At 55.0% G+C, this 18,387-nt stretch overlaps 1 protein-coding gene across 1 annotated transcript in view; it reads left to right on the top strand.

Annotated features, from left to right (window-relative positions):
* The first annotated feature begins 512 nt into the window (after positions 1-512).
* Positions 513-18,387, top strand: part of LRP5 (LDL receptor related protein 5) — a 137,334-nt gene continuing 119,459 nt past the window's right edge. The window contains exon 1 of the mRNA XM_073010818.1: positions 513-719. Within this exon, the coding sequence (XP_072866919.1) occupies positions 638-719 (82 nt within the window). The 5' untranslated portion in view covers positions 513-637. The remainder of the gene's footprint in view (positions 720-18,387) is intronic.

The following is an 18,387-nucleotide window of genomic DNA, read 5'->3' as shown; positions in this document are numbered from 1 at the left end:
GTAGAGGGTCCACATTTAGTTTAAAGTAAAACCTCAAACCCCCCTCCACTCCCAGCCGGACAGCTTCATGTACTTCTCTCCCTGTTCCCTCCTCTGCCCTCCACAGGTGAGAGCAAGTGTCCGGGGCTGCCCCGTGGGGCCCCAGGCTTCCTGCCCTGAAACTGCCTCGCTGTGTGCCCTTGGGCAACCCCGCCCCGTGCCTCAGTTTCCCCACTCATAAAGGCTCCACAGGTGACACACCTGGCTCCGGGCCCCGATCGGCCGCCGGGCCCCGCGGGACGGAAACCCCGCGCCCCAGCCCCGCGCCGAGCCTCCCGGAGGCACCCCCAGGGCAGGGCGGGGAGCGCGGGGAGGGGCCGCGGGGACCTGGGCCGCTGGGGCCGCCTGGCCGCCGGCTGGCTCCGAGGGGCGCCCGCGGGAGGGCGCGGCCGGCGCGGGGGGCGCGGGCGGCGGCGGCGGGGGGCGGAGACGCGGCGCGGCTTCCGCTCCCGCGCGCCCAGCTCCCTCCTCCCCGTCGTCCTGGTCCGCGGCGCCCGAGGGGGGAGGCGGAGGCGCCGGGAGCCGCGCGAGGAGCCGCCGCCGCTGCGCCATGGAGCCGGAGTGAGCGCGGCGCGGGCCCGTCCGGCCGCCGGACAACATGGAGGCAGCGCCGCCCGGGCCGCCGTGGCCGCTGCTGTTCCTGCTGCTGGCGCTGTGCGGCTACCCGGCCCCCGCCGCGGGTAGGTGGGCGCGGGCCGGCCGGGGGCCGCGGGCTGCTCGGACAATGGCCCCGGCGGCCCCGCGGCCAAGTGCGCGGGTGGCGCCGCCGCCTCGGAAGCGACTTGGCGTGTTGGGGGAGAGTTGGGGCGCGCGCCCGGGACCCCCCTGCCGTCCCCGGCGTCCCCGCCGCGCGCGGGCCCTTTGTCTCCCCGCCCGGGCCCTCCCCGGGGACGCCGCGTCCCGGGACAGCCAGGAGAGCGTGCGGGCGGCGCCTGCTCTGCCAGGTGCGGCGCGGGCGGGTCCTCACCTGCCCGCGCCCGCGGTTAGCCGGGAGCCGAGCCCGCGCTGGGCCCGTGTGGCCCGGGCCGGGCACCGAGCGGGGAATTGGGGCACGGAGGCGGGCCTGGCCCAGGGAGCCGGTTCGCTAGCCTGTTTCCAGCGGCCGCGCGGCCGGCCCGCGTGCTCCGAGGACGGGCTGAAGTTGCAGCGAGAAAGTTCTGAGTCCGGGCGCGGGGCGGCCTGGCTGGTGGCGCTGCGCCTATGAGCCGCGTGGCTGTGGGTTTCCAAGCGGACTGACACCTGCCAGGTGCTCGGGCGACCCGAATGCCCCGTGTGGCCGCCGGGGCCCCAGATGTTGTCCCTCCCTGGGTCGGCTACACGTGGGTGACGTGGTCCCCGAGCGCGGGACAGTGGGGCAGGCGGGCTCGTGCCTCAGTTGTACACGCCCGTGGGGAGAGGTGGGGCCGGGGAACTTTCTCTCCAACTTTTGGTGTTTCCCAAGGGGTGGAGTTGAGGTCAGGAGGACTCAGGAAACTTAAGCAGTTGTGAAACGCTACACATGTTCTTTTAATTTGGAGATTGCCATGTGGTTTTTCAAGCAAGACTCTTGCTACCTAGATCATTCTCTTCGGATGTGCGTGTTTTGTTTTTCTGGAGTATGACCGGCCAAGTGGCACGGCCGGCCGCAAGTGCCTGTCTACGCCCGGGCTCCTGTTTTGTTTGTGGCAGTTTAGCGGGGAGGACCTCGGGCCCCTTTGTCTGGGCCTCCTTAAGGCAAACAGCTGTCTCCCTGAATATTTCCAGTGTGGATGGTGCAGGGGGGTAGCCCTGTAGTCAGATCCCCCGGGCTGCAGCCTCTGCCTGGAGGTGTAGGGGGCAGCGGGGAAGGGGAGGAGCCTGGCGTTTGTTTCACGTCCTGCTGCCTCTGACCCAAGCCTAGAGATTCTATGGACAGTTTCACCCCAAATCTGCCTCTTTCCGGAGCGTGTTTACATTTTGGGGCCTTGTCTGGAGCTAGCAAAACAAGGTGAAGACAAAACAGCGACAGTATCTGGGGAGTACAGGCCAGTGCCGCTCCTTTTTCCGGAAATGCCTGGGTCAAGGAGGCAAAAGGGTTTTTGGGGAAGCAGTGTGTTTTAAAGAGGGGATTTCTAAGCGGACCACGTTGCCTTTCACCTCATTGCAGTTTTGGGTTTTGTGCACATTTTGGGGTGATGTTGCTGGAGTCAAATGCCTGTCGTCCATGTGGTTCGAGCCCCTAAGGAGAAAGAATTACAGCTGTGGAGTTCAGTTGTGTGTGAGGCAAAAATAGAGTTGATTATTTTAACATTAGGCAGCAAGGCCTGGGAGCCCCAGCGAATGTGGTGATCCAGTCCTAAAATGGAAGGAAAGGGAGGAATCTTTCTGCAGAACGGTTTCGATGTTATGTCCCTAGTTTTCCGTGTGAGATGCATGCCTCGGTCCCCAGCAAAGCCAGTAAGTGGGCAGCTAATTATTTTTCCTGATTGCTTCCTGTTGCAATTGGAAGCTGTGAACCCACGGAAATGGCTTTGTTCTAGTGGTCCCAGTGCTGAGAATTTCCCCAGCTCCCAAGCCCTAGGCCTCTCTCCTTGGGGGCCCAAGTGCTTGTTCCAGGGCCGGCCTGTCCAGGCACCGTCTCTCCCCCTGGAGGTTCCTCCTGTAGATGCCCAAGGCCAGGGCCGGGCCCTCTGGGAGACCCAGCAGGGCTGAGTGGGGTTAACCAAGTGCTGTGTGGAGCACCCTGAGAGAGTCCCCTCCAAAGCAGGGCCCTGTGTGTTTAACTCCCCTCTTCAGTTCCAAGAAATTCCCCGTGAACCCAATCCAGCATTTGTTCGGCACTTTTCTGGGGAGATCCACCTCGCGCTTCCTGTCGTTTTTGGAACCCGTTTAATTTCAGCCCTGCTGTGTCACTGCTCAGGCATTTAGTAGAACTCACACACAGGGGTGGGGGGTGCAGGCAGGCGAGGCCTCTGAGGTGCTTTCTCCCTTGCAGTGACGGGTTGCAGGACAGAGGGGGTTTTGGGGTCAGACCCACCTGGGTTTACATGCTCAGTAGCTGTTTGACTTTGGGCACCATACCTAGTTTCTGTTGTCTCGCCCCGCTCCTCTCCCAGCCTGTGGAGAGCCCTGAGTGCCCTGTGTGAGACCTTTAGTCCCATCCCCAGCCCAGGTGGGGGACTGGCAGCAGCAGAGCTGCAGTGAGCGCAGTTGTGTGTCAGAGTCCTTGATCTTTCTGGCCCCGGCCAGTCTAGCGGCTGTTATTACAATAGTCTTGTGACCTTGGACATCCAGTCCACTGACCAACTCACTCACTCACTGCTGCAGCCCTCGGGGCAGGAGTAGTTAGCACTGTGGACAGAGCCCCTGCGCCCAGGGCCTGATTCCAGCCTGGGATCTGGCTGCAATCTGTGCTGGGAAGCTTGGGAAGCTGATGCTACCTTTGTGTGCCTCAGTTTTCTCACCTGTAAAATGGGGATAGAATCCTTCCTACCGTGAATTCAGTGAGTTAACGTGCACCTGGCCCAGTAAAATGCTGTTGCTGTTTGGCTTTGGTGTCTGCTACCATGTGAAGTGCTGGGGTTGAGTGCGATAGAATGGCAGATAAGGCCCTGCCCCTGCAGAGGGGAGGACAGGGGAAGAGGCTATGCAGAGGTGGGCCCACGGGTGCTCCTTCACTCTCGGGGGGCCTGTGAGAGGTCCTTAGAGGCCAGATCATGCTGTGGAGTCTGGTTGTGAGCCACAAGGCAACGGAAGCTTCTGGAAGGCTTTAGGCAGGAATTGCAGGAAATGCAAGCTAAAGCCAGATCTTTCTTAGGTGAAAGGTGTTGAGTTGATTTTGTTTTAAATTGAGGGAAACTTACATAATATAAAATATTAAAGTATACAAGGCAGGCATTTAGTACATTCACAATGTTTACAACCGTCACTTCTATCAAGTTATAAGAGATTTTCATCACCCCAAAATAAAACTCGTACCCGTTACACAGTGACTTCCCATTCCCTCTCCCTGGATCCGCTGGTGAACACCAGTCTGCTTTCTGCCTCTATGGTTCTGCCTGTTCTGGGCATTTTGTATGAAGGTAATCTTATAATGCGTCTTTTGTCGTTCGTCTTTTGTGGCTGACTTCCTTGGTTACTGTAACGTTTTCCGGAGGCACCCAAGTAGTACCACCTATGGGTGTTTCAGCCTTTTTTTTTTTTTTTTGAAATGGAGTCTTGCTCTGTTGCCCAGGCTGGAGTGCGGTGGTGCAATCTCGGCTCATTGCAACTTCTGCCTCCAGGGTTTAAGCGATTCTCCTGCCTCATCGTCCTGAGTAGCTTGCATTACAGGTGCCCGCCACCACGCCCGGCTAATTTTTGTATTTTTAGTAGAGATGGGGGTTTCACCATGTTGACCGGGCTGGTCTTGAACTCCTGACCTCAAATGAGCTGCCAGCCTCGACCTCCCAAAGTGCTGGGATTACAGGTGTGAGCCACCGTGCCCGGCCTGTTTCAGCCCTTTTTATGGCTGAATAATATTCCATTGTGTGGAGGGACCACATTAAATTTGTCAGTTCATCCACTGATTGGATTGATCTTGTTTGGTTGCATCTCCCAGCCAGCACGAGCAGGGCTCATGCATCCTGCATCCTGCTGGAGGTGGCCTGTGGGAGGATTTGGCCTGAGACTCTCCTGCCAAGGTTCAGGAATGAGCCAGGTGACGGGGACAAGTTGGGGAGTTGGTGCTGGCATCTTAGAGGAGGGGCCTGAGCCCTGAGAGGAGTGCTGGGCGGGCAGAGTGAGGCCAAGTTCAGGTTACAGAAGCCGTGAGACAGCCGGACATTTGTGGTTTGGGAGACTTTGGAGACACTTAATGTGCTCTCCAAACGGGGAGTTTGTTGGGGAGGCCCTGGCAGGAGCCGGGGCTGCATCCAGCTCCTCGGCTTGGTGGCTTCGTTCACTTATTTGTTCAGGAAGCAGCAGGGTATGGGCTCTGTGCCAGGCCGCCCTGGAGGGCTGTCCTGGGGGCAGCGAGGTCTAAGTGTGATGGGCGGAGGCAGCTGTGGCTTGCTACGAGCCAGCCCCAGGGGACCCACCAGCTGGCTCCAGCTGCTCTCTGCATTCTCTTCAGCTCTGGAGAGCCATGTGCCGGCCCTCAGCCTCAGTTTCCTCATCTGCAAAATTGGGACGATGGTGTCCATCTTGCCCGTGCTGGGGTGAGGGAGCTGGGGGCCAAAAGCTCCTGCCCTGGGGCATCCAGCTGTCCTTTGAAGAGTACCCTGAGGGTGTGACTGAGAGCCAGTCCCTAGCACCCTTGTCCAGATGGGGACCAGGAGGTGGGTGAAGATATTTGGGGTCTGAGCTCTGTGCTGGTTGCCCCCAAGGGGGCCTGGAGTCCTGAGTTAGGAGCAGAGCTGGATGCTGGTCCTATCCCTTCCTGCCCCACCTGGGTAAGTGGGGGCTGCCTTCCTGGATTGGGGGTTGGGCTCCCTGCGCCCCTAAGCCATGCAGAGGCATGTGCAGACGGGCTGCTCTTAGGCACATGGGTGGCGCTCCGTGGTCCCTGCCCATTCCCAAGCCCTGTGTGGTGGTCCCTGTGTTCCAGGTCCAGTCTCTGGTTTCCAGTTTGTCCTGGTTCGCCTGTCGCCTTGTAGGGGGCGGTTGACACTTTGCTGGCCTGGCTCGTGTTCCAGAGCCCGTGGCTACTGGGTGACTGTGCCTCTTGCTCTCAGAGTAGCAGGAGCCTTATTTTCTGACTGAGCCTGATGGGCCAGAGGTTCTGCCACAGGGACACTGTTCTGTGTCCCTCATGCTTGGGGTCTCCTGCTGTGGACCCCCTGGGAGGTTGTCTTGGGGGTGCGGGGATTGTGCTTTCTGGGTATTTTCTTATTTGCTCTATTGGAGTGTATTTAATTATATATATATGTGTGTGTTTGTGTGTGTGTATATATATAAAACATCTGCTTTTAGTTTGCCTTAATGTAATTTTTTTTTGAGATTTAAATTGTTTTTGTTTTTGTTTTTTGAATCTTGCTCTGTTGCCCAGGCTGGAGTGCAGGGATGCAGTCACCGCCACTGCTGTCTCTACCTCCTGGGCTGAAGCAATCCTCTCACCTCAGCCCGCAAATAGTTGGGGCCACAGGTGTGCACCACCACGCCCAGCCAATTTTGTTAATTTTTTGCAGAGACAGCGTTTCACTATGTTGCCCAGGCTGGTCTTGAACTCCTGGGCTTAAGCAATCCACCCGCCTCAGCCTCCCAAAGTTCTGGGATTGCAGGTATGAGCCACTGTGCCCGGCCTTAATGTAATTGTTCTTGTGGTTAAACTGAGGCAAAGGTTCACTCAAGGAGGAAAGTGGTTTTTAGCCTTTTTGGGGGCTCAAGGTCCCCTTCAAGGATGTGATAACGGCTCCTCTCCTGAGAAGGTGCCTGGCGGGGGTGGCACAAGCTCCACTCCACCCCATTGCAAGAATCCAGGGCCCCGCAGGGCTCAGAGTCCTCTCCGTGCCTCCCTGTGGGGCACTGGGGGGCACTCACCTTCTGAGGGCCTCAGTTTCCTTTTTCTGTAAAATGGAACCAGCTAATTCCAATCTCCATGGCCTCTTCCAGCACAGGGCTTCATATTTTTCTTCCTTCAGGATCCTGAGGCCTCTGGACCGCTAGAAATTGGAGGTGCCCCCAGAAGAGGTGCTGCTTCTGTGCCCTCCCTCACCCTGCAGTGCCTGGCTCCTTCTCTTTTTTTTTTTTTTTTTTTTTTTGAGACAAGAGTCTCACGCCCGGGCTGGAGTGCAGTGGCACGATCTTGGCTCACTGCCACCTCTGCCTCCCTGGTTCAAGTGATTCTTATGCCTCCGTAGCTGGGACTACAGGCATCCACCACCACACCTAGCTAATTTTTGTATTTTTAGTAGAGACACGATTTTACCACGTTAGCCAGGCTGGTCTCGAACTCCTGACCTCAAGTGATCTGCCTGCCTCGGTCTTCCAAAGTGCTGGGATTACAGGCATGAGCCACTGTGCCCAGCCTGCCTGGGTAATTTTTAAAAATTTGTCATTGAGATGGGTGTCTTGCTTTGCTGCCCAGGCTGGTCTTGAACTCCTGGGATCAAGCGATCCTCCCACCTCGGCCTCCCAAAGTGTTGGGATTACAGGCATGAGCCGCTGTGCCCAGCCTGTTTTATTATTACGATTTAATTTTATTTTTTCTCACTATTGCCCAGGCTGGCCTCCAACTCCTGGGTTCAAAGGCTCTTCCCACCTCAGCCTCCTGAGTAGCTGGGACTGCAGGCATGTGCCACCACACCCTACTTTGTACTTTTACTTTTCAATCTTTGCTGTTGTTAAAAGCCAAGTGCCATTTCGTAGTACACAGGTGCACTTTACAGCATTTACCTGATGGAGGCGTTTTTCCAGCCTTCATTGCTATTACAAGGCATGCTTGCTCGTGTGTCTCTGCATGTGTATAAGTGTTTTTATAGGATACATTCCTAGTCAAAGAGTGTGTCCATTTCTGTTTTTAAAGATATTGAGGCTGGGCACAGTGGCTCACCCAGGTAATCTCAGCACTTTGGGAGGTTGAGGCAGGAGGATCACTTGAGTCCAGGAGTTCGAAATCAGCCTGGGCAACACTGGGAGACCCCATCTCTACAAAAAATTTAAAAAATTAGCTGGGTATGATTGCATACTCCTGTAGTCACAGCTACTTGAAAGGCTGAGGTGGGAAAATCTCTTGAGCTCAGGAGGTCAAGGCTGCAGTAAGCCATGGTCAAGGCACTGTAACAGATTTAGCCTGGGCAACAGAGCGAGACCCTCTCTCAAATACATACATACATACATATGTAACTCCTACAAGGCTGTGCCAGTTCATACCTGCAAGCATCTACGAGAACACACACTTTCCTATATCCTCTCTGATGCTAGCAATTACAAGATTTTGGTTTTTGGGTGTTTTTTCGGTTGCAATTTGGTTAAAAATTATAACACCTTTTGATTTGCACAACCCTCATTTCTGGTTTATTGGTATTTACTTTTCTGCAAATTGCCTACACTTATCCTTGGCCCATTTTTCTGTTGTTTGTCTTTTTCTTTTCTTTGTTTTTTTTTTTTTTTTGGAGACAGAGTCTTGCTCTGTCCTCAGTGGAGTGCAATGGTGCGATCGCCATCTGGGCTCACTGCAACCTCTGCCTCTTGGGTTCCAGCCGTTCTCCTGGCTCAGCCTCCCAAGTAGCTGGGACTACAGGCATGCGCCACCACGCCTGGCTAATTTTTGTATTTTTAGTAGAGACAGGGTTTCACCATGTTTGCCAGGCTGGTCTCGAACTCCTGACCTCAAGTGACCTGCCCACTTCCGCCTCCCAAAGTGCTGGGATTACAGACGTAAGCCACCATGCTGACCTGTTTGTCTTTTTCTTATTGATTTGTGGGAGGTCTTTATTTGGTGTGGACTTTAATTCTTTGTTCTGTTTGTTTCAGGTTTCACTGCTGGTCTATAGCTAGTCCTTCATCCTTGTTTCTGATGGTACATTATCATAAAGTCATTAAGAAGCTTCATGTAATCAGAACTCTATCTTTTCCCTATGGCTTTTTTCCTGTCCCTTGTTCCTCCACCTCCAGATTACAAATATATTCTCCATTATTTTCTTCCAGGAGTGTTACTGTTTTGTGTTTTACATTCAGATATTATTCTGTCCGGGGTTTTTTTTTTTTTTTTTTTTTTTTTTGGTATATGGTATGAGGTAGGGGTCTGGCCAGTAAATAGGGAGTTGTCCAACACCTTGTTGGGATGGTCCATCTTGTTCATTCATTGTGAATGCTGCTCTTTTACATGTAGTGTCCACAGATACCTGGGTCCTGATTCCAGACCCTTCACTGTGCTCCATGGCCTGTGGGTATCTTTCTGTACCAGAATGCTGCTATCTCCATCTCTGAAGCATCAGACCATATTTTGAGATCAGTTGTGTAAATTCCCACCTCATTGTCCTTTTCAAAACTCATGTTGGCTCTTCTTGCACGTTTATGCTTTTGTGGTGAACTTCAGAGCCATCCTATCACTTTCCACCCTTTGATCCCTTGATCTGGGGACAGTAAATGGTGATATCCAGCAGGTGTCAGAGGGCTGGATTTTAAGTGGCCTCCGATGAGCTGGCAGTATCAGACTGTGGAAATGAATTCATCTGCCCAGTGCAGTGGAGCTGGCCTTGACATTTGTGGGTTTTGCTGACATTTGTGGAAGGCTCTGGAGGTGCCCTTTGTGCTGACTTGCCCGAGCCACTCCTGCTGCCCAGCTCACTCCAGTGTCTGCTCAGGAAAGAAACTCTAATGCACACTAATTTTAGCATTAGCCCAAGGGCAAATATAATTACTGAGTTAATTATCACTCCCCTCCCCTTGTTCATCCCAGAGCAAAATGTGGGCACCTTTCATTTCTTCCCTGGGATGTACCCCTCTATTAGTCCAGATGGGGAGGCGGTACCTGCCTGGCAAAGCTCTCAGGAAATTGCTCAACGGGGCATTAATAGCTATGTAAGCACGTGGCCCGGGCTGGAACACACCAGCCTGGGTGCTGGGTGCCTTCCAGGCTCTGGCCACTTTGAGTTCTGCTCCAGGAAGGAGCAGGTTGTCTCCTCTACGGGACCTGAAGCTTAACGTCTTCATTGTACGAGGTAGTTTTGGAGCAAGACATATTTTGGGGCTTGCTTCTGTGGGTAAAGACCATTTCTCCAAACTTTCCCCCAGAGCGAACTTGCTTCCCAAAAGGAGTCTGGATCTGGGTGCTGACCTGGCCTCCTCCTCACTTCAGCTGGAGCCTCTGAGCTGACGTCCATGCCTCTTCCTTCTCAGCACTGTAGACACAGGCCCCAGCTCTGTCCCTTGCCCAGTGGAAGGCCTGTCCCCTGCCCTTCCCTCCACTCAGACCCCCTGGGCTCTGAGGCTTCACCTGCAGGCCCTGCAGTGCATATTCAGTGAAAGGCCAGATTCAGAGCCGATGACATCAGCTTTTACTTGGTCTCCTTGCTTTCTGGAACCTCCCATTTGCGCATTTATCTTATGCTCTGGTCAGATTAATTTTTCTCCAAGTAGTTTTCATCATGTCCTTCCATTTCTCAGACAGTCGTGCCCATTCTCCAGTGTCTGAAGTTGGAACTTTTTGGCCTGGCAAGCCGTGCTGCCTTGAGCAGGCCTGCCCATCTTCTGCCCCTGTTGTGGGCACTTCTCTTGCCAGATCCGTCTGGAACCTTCCATGGTCCACCCAGCCTGGGAGGGCCTTGAGGACAGGGGCTGTCTTCGTGTGTGCCCTTCTGCCTCTAGTGTGATGTCTGGTAGATGATCAGTAACTGTTCCGAGGCTGCCCAAGGCCTCATCTGTCCAGGGAGCAGATCTTACCCATCCTTACCTCCTCTGGCTTGAATTCTGCTGGAGCATGAGCTCCCTCTGCCATCCCCAAATCTAGCCTAGGTTGTAGAACACCTGTCTGGCTATGTGACAGAAAGCTTCTGGGGCAAGCGTGAGGACCCCCATGCTCCTGCAGTAAGAGCCCATATTTCTGGGGTGTGGGAAACCCAGTGCACCCCAAAGGGACTTGACTGTGAAGTCCCGGGTCCACGTGGTACCCACCAGCCTCCTATGGCCCGGACTTCTTGAGATGTCACAGCAGGGGCTAGGGCATTTGTAGCCTTCACTTGGCATTCTTACCATTTTCAGAAAATTTTATATAAACATTTTTAATCATGCAAAAAAGGAATTATGGAATAATGTTTATATTAAAAAGTTTTGGTGGTTTTGATTTATTTATTTATTGAGTTGGAGTCTTGCTCTGTCTCCCAGGCTTGAGTGCAGTAGCACAGTCTCGACTCACTGGAACCTCCGCCTCCTGGGTTCAAGAGATTCTCCTGCCTCAGCTTCCCGAGTAGCTGGAATTACAGGCGCCCGCCGCCATGCCCAGCTAATTTTTGTATTTTTAGTGGAGATAGAGTTTCACCATGTTGGCCAGGCTGGTCTCGAACTCCTGACTCAGGTGATCCACCTGCCTCAGCCTCCCAAAGTGCTAAGATTACAGATGTGAGCCACCACGCCTGGCTTGGTGATTTTTTTTTTTTTTTTTTTTTTGAGACAGAGTCTTGCCCTGTTACCCAGGTTGGAGTGCAGTGGCCGGATCTCAGCTCACTGCAAGCTCCGCCTCCCAGGTTTATGCCATTCTCCTGCCTCAGTCTCCTGAGTAGCTGGGACTACAGGCGCCCGCCACCTCGCCCACCTAGGTTTTTGTATTTTTTAGTAGAGACAGGGTTTCACCGGGTTAGCCAGGATGGTCTCGATCTCCTGACCTCGTGATCCGCCCGTCTCGGCCTCCCAAAGTGCTGGGATTACAGGCTTGAGCCACCGCGCCCGGCCGGCTTGGTGATTTTTAAATTTATTTTGAGATAGAGTCTCACTCTGTTGCGCAGGCTGGAGTGCAGTGGTGCCATCACAGCCTACTGCAGCCTCTACCTACCCTGGGTTCATATGATTCTCCCGCCTTAGCCTCCTGAGTAGCTGGTACTACAGGCACACACCACCATGCCCAGGTAATTTTTTTTTTTTTTTTTGAGACAGAGTCTCGCTCTGTCGCCCAGGCTGGAGTGCAGTGGCCGGATCTCAGCTCACTGCAAGCTCCGCCTCCCAGGTTTACGCCATTCTCCTGCCTCAGCCTCCCGAGTAGCTGGGACCACAGGCGCCTGCCACCTCGCCCGGCTAGTTTTTTGTATTTTTAGTAGAGACGGGGTTTCACCATGTTAGCCAGGATGGTCTCGATCTCCTGACCTCGTGATCCGCCCGTCTCGGCCTCCCAAAGTGCTGGGATTACAGGCTTGAGCCACCGCGCCCGGCCTGGTAATTTTTTTAAAAACTTTTTTTTTATAGAAATGGGGTCCCTCCGTGTTCCCCAGGCTCATTTGGAACTCCTGGGCTCACGTGATCCTCAAGCTTCCCAAAGTGCTGGGATTATAGGCATGAGCCACTGTGCCTGGCTACTTTGGTACTTTTGAGTTAAAACTAGAGAGTAGGTGACTGAGTGATATTTTTAATGCTTTCTCAAGAATTGGAACACGAAGAGAGTGTCACCCTCCCAGGTTGTGCCCCTGGGAGTTTGTGCACTTGTGACCTGGTCACTGCTCAGGGGGCCCAGGGAGTTCGCTGCAGTGCTGGAGAACTCCTGGGCCTGGACGGTGCCTCCCTGCAGCCACCTGCTCCCTTGGGACACTCATTCATTTGCTGTGGCCACTGCCACCCACAGTCCTTGCCTCGTCGACTCCACTGCAGCTCTGGTCACAAAGAGCGAGTGGTCAGGGACTCCTGACCTGCCATGCAGGGTGCCGTGGGCTTGTGGTGGCTGTGGTGCCATCCGCTGCGTCTGCCTCTTTTCGAGCACGGAGTTCTCCCTCTCGGGAGGGCTGAGCTGCTGGAGCTCTAGTCCTGCTACAGAACAGCCCCCAGGTGCAGCGTTGCCTGTCCCTATGGAGCAGGTGACTACCTGGCTGCAGGCAGAACAGCAGACCATGACTCCGGTAGTGGTCTGTGACAGCGTATCACCCTGTGGGACAGACCCCCGGGACTTAGTGGGGTGGGATAGTGAGAGCTGCGTCCACAGGGGAGGCTCAGAGACTGTGTGCCCAGTGTGGTCCTGTGTGCTGACCCAGCTGGGCTCTGCCCTGTATGGTCCCCAGGGTGCCCGGCGTGTGCCCCGATGGCCTGGGGCAGAGCTCCAGATTGCCACAGCTGGCTGAGGGCTCATGGATTCTCACCCGCCCGCAGCGCCTCAGGAGAAACCTGGACAGTGAACAGCTTGAGGTGTGCAAAGGATGGCTCACAATGGGAGGGAGGGACGAGAGGCGCTTTCCATCTCTGTGGCCACCAGTTTTAATTAAAAAAAAATAAAAATTCCATCTGCTTCGCAGTTTTATCCTCTTAAGGAAATGACGTTTATTAAAGCCACAGCCCCTTCTGCTCATCGTCCAGCCGTGCTCGCCGGCAGAGCAGAAGCTGGTGGGATTCCGCCTGCTCCACACCGGGAGGTGCCACTTGGCTTCTCAGTATCGAAGGCCCTTCTTGGACCCAGTACACCTTCACGGCCCTGTGGGCTGTGGGTCCCTGGGTTGGGCATGACCACCTTGGAGGGTGATGAGAGATCTCCTCCAGGATCCATGCAGGTCTGGCATGCCACTGGGTGCTAGGTGCCGGGCTCCGATCGGCCTCCTTGCTCTGCTTTTCTTTGAGGGTCGAAGGAGCCCTGCTCAGAGACCACCAGGTGAGCTCTGGGGGTCCCTCTGGGCTCCTGTGCCCTGCACAGCCCAGTTTGACCACAGACCTCCTCTGTCAGGGTAGACTGCAGCCCAGGGCGGGATACCACCACGCCTGTCACCCCCTACCCCTTGGTCCCTGACCAAGGCCCCTCCAGGTACTTACCCAGTGATCTGATCTCACCACAGTCAGGCATTAGGGCCTCTCCCGGAGGGCTGGGGTCCAACGGGATGATGTGTTTTAGGTGGGAAACAGGTTCAGGGATGTCCCCAGCCTCACTGGCTGTTGTTGGCAGAGCAGGATGAAAGGCAGATGGGAATGCAGAATTGGGTCACGCCCTGACCCCTGTAATCTGTGAGGCCCTTGAGCAAGAGGGACCCACTCAAAGTGCCCCCCACGCGCTCAGTTGAAATGCCCCCTCTTGCTTTGTGTTGGTGTGAAGAGGATGGTTGGGTCCTGTTCTGTGCGTGGCTGCCCGTAGTACCTAAGTCCAGCTTGGTCACCAAGGCATGCTGGAAGGTCACTGCAGGTGGCACAGGTGACTTGGGTCTGCTGGGCAGCAGCCACTATGCAGCACTGGCCTCCAAGCAGAAGCTGCTGTTTCTGACACCCGAGGTATTCCCAGCCTCCTTCCCTTACCCCGAGGTCTGCTGGAGTAGCTGAGGGGGCCGCAGCAAGCTGCAGGGTCGGGGCCCTGGGGGTTGCGCGTCTGCGAAGCCTCCAGAGAAGCCCATGCAGGCCCCCCTTACCCGTTCCCACCTGACCTGCTGTTCTGTCCCACTTCTAGCTCTGCGGTCTTGGACAAGCATGTTAACTGCTCCGGGGCTCAGCTTCCCCATCTGTAATAGGGAGTGATCTTTATGCTCCCACAGGCTTGTCCTGAGGCTGCAGAGAGGCGGTGTTGGAAACTACCTGGCTCAGGTCCTGGCCCAGTGACGGTTAGCTGTTAGGGTTACCATCGCATCACAATTGCTGCTCCATGGTGAGGACACCCCGGGGACTGTGGACTTGCTCAGCTTGGCTGAAAGGCTGCTTGGCTGAAACGGTCTCGGCTCTGCATGGCCTGCGGGTTGCGCTCTTGACAGTGTGGAGCCTGTTCAGTCGGTACCGAGTGTGCGTCCTTGCCTAGCTGGCCTCGGCATTTATTTTGTAGCTGGAGCCCTGGTGGGATGGGGTTGGCTGGGCTCTGGGGGTCTGGGGGAACAGGTGCAGGTGCCCCTCCCCTGGGGGCCTCTGCCTTGTCAGAAGTATGGCTGGGGGCTGACCATCTATTTGAAGGTGTCACCAGAGCAGTCCCCGCCTCTCCTTTTCAGAGGACATTGTTGAGGGGACCCTGCCTTCTACATCTGGACTGACTGCTTCCTCTGTGGGGGGGCTCCTCCCGGCTGACCAGCAGCCCTTTCTGGCCCCCTGCATCAGCGCCTCCCCAGTCAGGTTCACTGTGGAAGGCAGGGCCAGCCTGGGCACCAGGTTCTTCCCCTTCTGCCTGAGGTCCCTGCCCGCCTGGCTTCCCTCGCCCTGGTCGTGGATGGTCAGTGCCTTTGCCCCGCTCTGCCGACCAGGCCCTGTGCATAGTTGGAGCTCCGTGGTTACTGAGAAATATGCTCTCTAGTCCGTGGGCCAGACGGGGCCTCTGAAGTGGAGGGCGGGGGGCACCCTGTCTCCTACAGTCTGCTGTGGCTCCCCATCGCCTCTGGGATGAGAGCAGACCCTGCGAAGCTCGTGGCCCTCCAGCTGTGAGCCCAGGTGGGATGACCCGGCTGCACGAGCGTTAGGCCTGGCTGTGTAGGAGACGTGTGTCTCCACACTGGAGCCCTTGCAGCACACGGGAAGCCTGCAAGGTCCTCCTGGGAGGGGAGGGTCCCCAGGGAGGCATGGAGTCTCGCTCCTAGGTTGCCGTGTGGCTTCAGCGCTCTGTACATCCATGCTCCTGTCCCGCACATGTCAACACCTGGTTGAGGAGAACGTGGGCTTTGCTCAGTGTTGTGCAGCGATGGCGGGGCCAGGCTGGAGCCCACGTGTCCTACCCTCGCCCTGGCCAAGGTGGGGGTTATCTGCCCTGGCCAAGCTGTGCTGCCCATCCCTGCCTGCCCCAGCAGGTGGGGGCCTGGGGTGGGATCCCACCGTGAGCAGGAGAGGCTTGTTGACTCACTGGCCTCCCAGGCTCCCCCTCCAAAGCCAAGTCCTCTCCAGGACAGTTCTTGCTTCCTGAGAAAGGGCAGTGTGGGTACTGGGCGGAAGCGAGCCCCTCTCGGTTCCATTTCCTCATCGTCCTGGAGACAGAGGGCTTGTCCTGCAGCACAGGACCGGGATTGTGCTGAGGTCCTGTGAGGCCACAGTCCTGAGGGGACCCAGTGAAGGCCAGGGGGGGACAAGCAACCCTCCAGGTATGGGGAAGGTCACCCCAGCACCTCCGCAGATCTGACCTACTGGCTCTGGCTCCTGTGCTTGACCCTTTTTGCAAAGATATCCAGGGGTCTTTCAGTTGCCCCCGCTTAGGCAGCATGAAAACAATTTAACTCTTGGCCGAAAGAACCTGGGAGTTGATCTCCCCTGTCACTGATCACCGAAGTGTGACTTTGCATTGGTTTCTTGGTCCCCTTGTGCTCAGTCTCCCCATCTGTAAAATGGGGTGACAGTAGTTCCACCTCCTATGAGGACTGAGTGAAGTCAGGAACCAGAAGCAGCTCCCACACGAGACTCAGAAACTGTGACAGGCATGGAGGGTACAGACCCATGAAGTTAGGCCTGGCATCTTCGGAAAAAGAGGGAGCTTCCCTCCAGGTTTCCCCCGGATGGAATCTGTTTCATCCTGGGCACCTGCCTGCAGAGCCCCTTGCGCGCCGTCAGTCCACAATGAATGCTTGGTGGAAGAGTTCACCCAGGGCCTGCAAAACCGTAGTGCTCAGCTTCTCTAAGTTCCTGTTAACTTCCAGACTCGACACTTCAACTTGATTCCAAGGCAATCAGAGCTGATCGTCAACACTAGACTTTGCAGGTAGCTCCCAAAACCACATGCATATTTACAACTAAGAAGTGCCAGTTCTTCAAAGAATGTTAGCCTCTGAGATGCATCAAGAGACCAGGAGGCAAGGGGTTAAAGGCAAACCGTGGCATTCCCCAAATCTGTCCAGTTCCCTGGCATGGGACGGTGTCATGGAGCCCGAGGTGGCGTCTTTTGTTTGGCTGCTGATGGTGGCCTTTGGGCCTTGGCATCCACATTGCTGCAATTTTCCAGGAACAGTAGATCATTTGAAAGCAGAGCTGCCACGTTTTGCTCAATAAAGGGATTTTGTAGAGTGATGATAAATTTGGCATGTCTTTATTATTATTATTTTTTTCAACACTTAAGGAAAATAAAAGCTGGTACAAAGGTATGTTTGTTTCTGAAATGTGTTTCCTTCCCCAGATGTTCTTTTCTGCCAATTCCAAAATGCATTCTGAGCTCAGTCCTCCAGTTTCCTCTCTGTAGGGCAGAACAATGAGATCTTTGTAACCACACAGGGGAAACGGCCGCTTCCCTCTGCAGTGGGCATGGGGGAGGGGCTGGGACGTCCTACCTCCTCCCACCTCGATGGAAACCACGAGTCTGTGCCAGCCCGGCCGACTGTCGGGGGTTTGGCAGCCTCCTTTCCCATGGTGGTAATTTGCAGGGTCAAGGCTCCGGGACACCACAGTCTGCACCTCTGTCCCTGGATCCTTGAGTTTGCCATGTGGCCTTGCAGTGAATGTTTCCATCTGCTTGGCATTTGTGGTCTCTGGGGCTTGGTGCTGTCTTCATTACCTGGAGTTGAACTCGCCCTTTTCCTTTTCTGTCTGCCTTTCTTGCATCAAATGCTGTTCCCCACCCAAAGGGTAGCCCAGTCTGCAGGACGTGGTGCAGAGGTAGAGTTGGTGGCTCCACGAGAGTCCGGCAGGGCGCAGACCTTCCTTGGCTGCTCCGTCTGTCGCTTTGTGACTTGAGACTGCATGGGTGGGGTACCTGAGGGATCCGTGAGCCCTCCCTTCCCACATGTGTGGGTGCACACACGACACACGCACAGTACTTTAGAAGTACCACCTTAGTTGGATTTGAAGGACAGCCAAGAGACCTGTATAAAGCTTGTAGTTAGGGTCGTTTCGATACTGGCCTGAATTAAGAGCAGTCTCCGTGGGGTTGCTTTCTGTGGGGTGTGTGTTTAATGAAAATCCTTGTCTTTAAATAAATGTATCCTGCTTTAGAACACCATGATATAAAATCTAGACTTCATAGATAAAAATAGCTAACATTTGTTGTGTATCCCAGTGTGCCAGGCGGGTTCTAAGAGACGTTTGATTTCTTTAATCCTTCCAGCTGCCCTGTGGGCCAGGGCCATCCCTCCCCTCGTTTTATAGACGAAGAAACTGAGGCTGGGAGAGGTCAATTAACTTGCTTGGTTTCATGCAGGGAAAACTAGGAATCAGCAGACGGTGGTTCCAGTGCCTGCCTCCTAATTGCTACTTCAATTACAAGTGTTTTCTTCCATCAATAAAAGAAATCAGTGAGTGGCCTCCCATGGGTTTCAGTAAGTGCAAGCCCTCCGTGTCATCCCAGACCTCAGCCTGCCCATTTAATGGGTGAGGGCACTGAGGCCTGGAGGGGACAGTGACTTCAGAGCCACTCTCCTGGGCTCTGCCATTCCTCTCGCCTCCCATGTGAACCTGAGTGGCCACATTACCCTGGGAGAGAGCTACTCAACTGTCCCAAGGAGAGGGTGATGACTGCTGACCTCCCACCGGCCATCAGCCCCCCACTGACTGACACCCCTGAGTCAGTCTCCACCCTGGGACTGTTTCTCTCACTATTTGCCATGGCCTTGGGCCACTTCCGGGGGCTTGGCAAGGCAGGAGGCGTGGAACCAAGATGGTATGTAATCAGAATGCTATATTTTGTTGAAAATAAGAATGTTAGTAACGGGCTGGTTTCTGGCAGGTCAAACTGGGACTCTGAAATACATATTTTTCTCTGCTCTGCCCTAAACCTTCTAATTAGTGAAAACGCACATTTGCAGACATCAATCAAATGTCATATTCCCTAGCAGCTTGTCCTGGGCTCACTGAGCTGGTCACATTCCACAGTTGCTAACTCAGGACTTGAAGAGTATGTGTGCATGTGTG

This window comes from Chlorocebus sabaeus, chromosome 1 (assembly GCF_047675955.1).
Source record: "Chlorocebus sabaeus isolate Y175 chromosome 1, mChlSab1.0.hap1, whole genome shotgun sequence".
In the NCBI taxonomy this organism is placed as follows: domain Eukaryota; kingdom Metazoa; phylum Chordata; class Mammalia; order Primates; family Cercopithecidae; genus Chlorocebus; species Chlorocebus sabaeus.
Note: the sequence above shows the minus strand (reverse complement) of the source record. Positions and strands in the feature narration are given on the sequence as shown.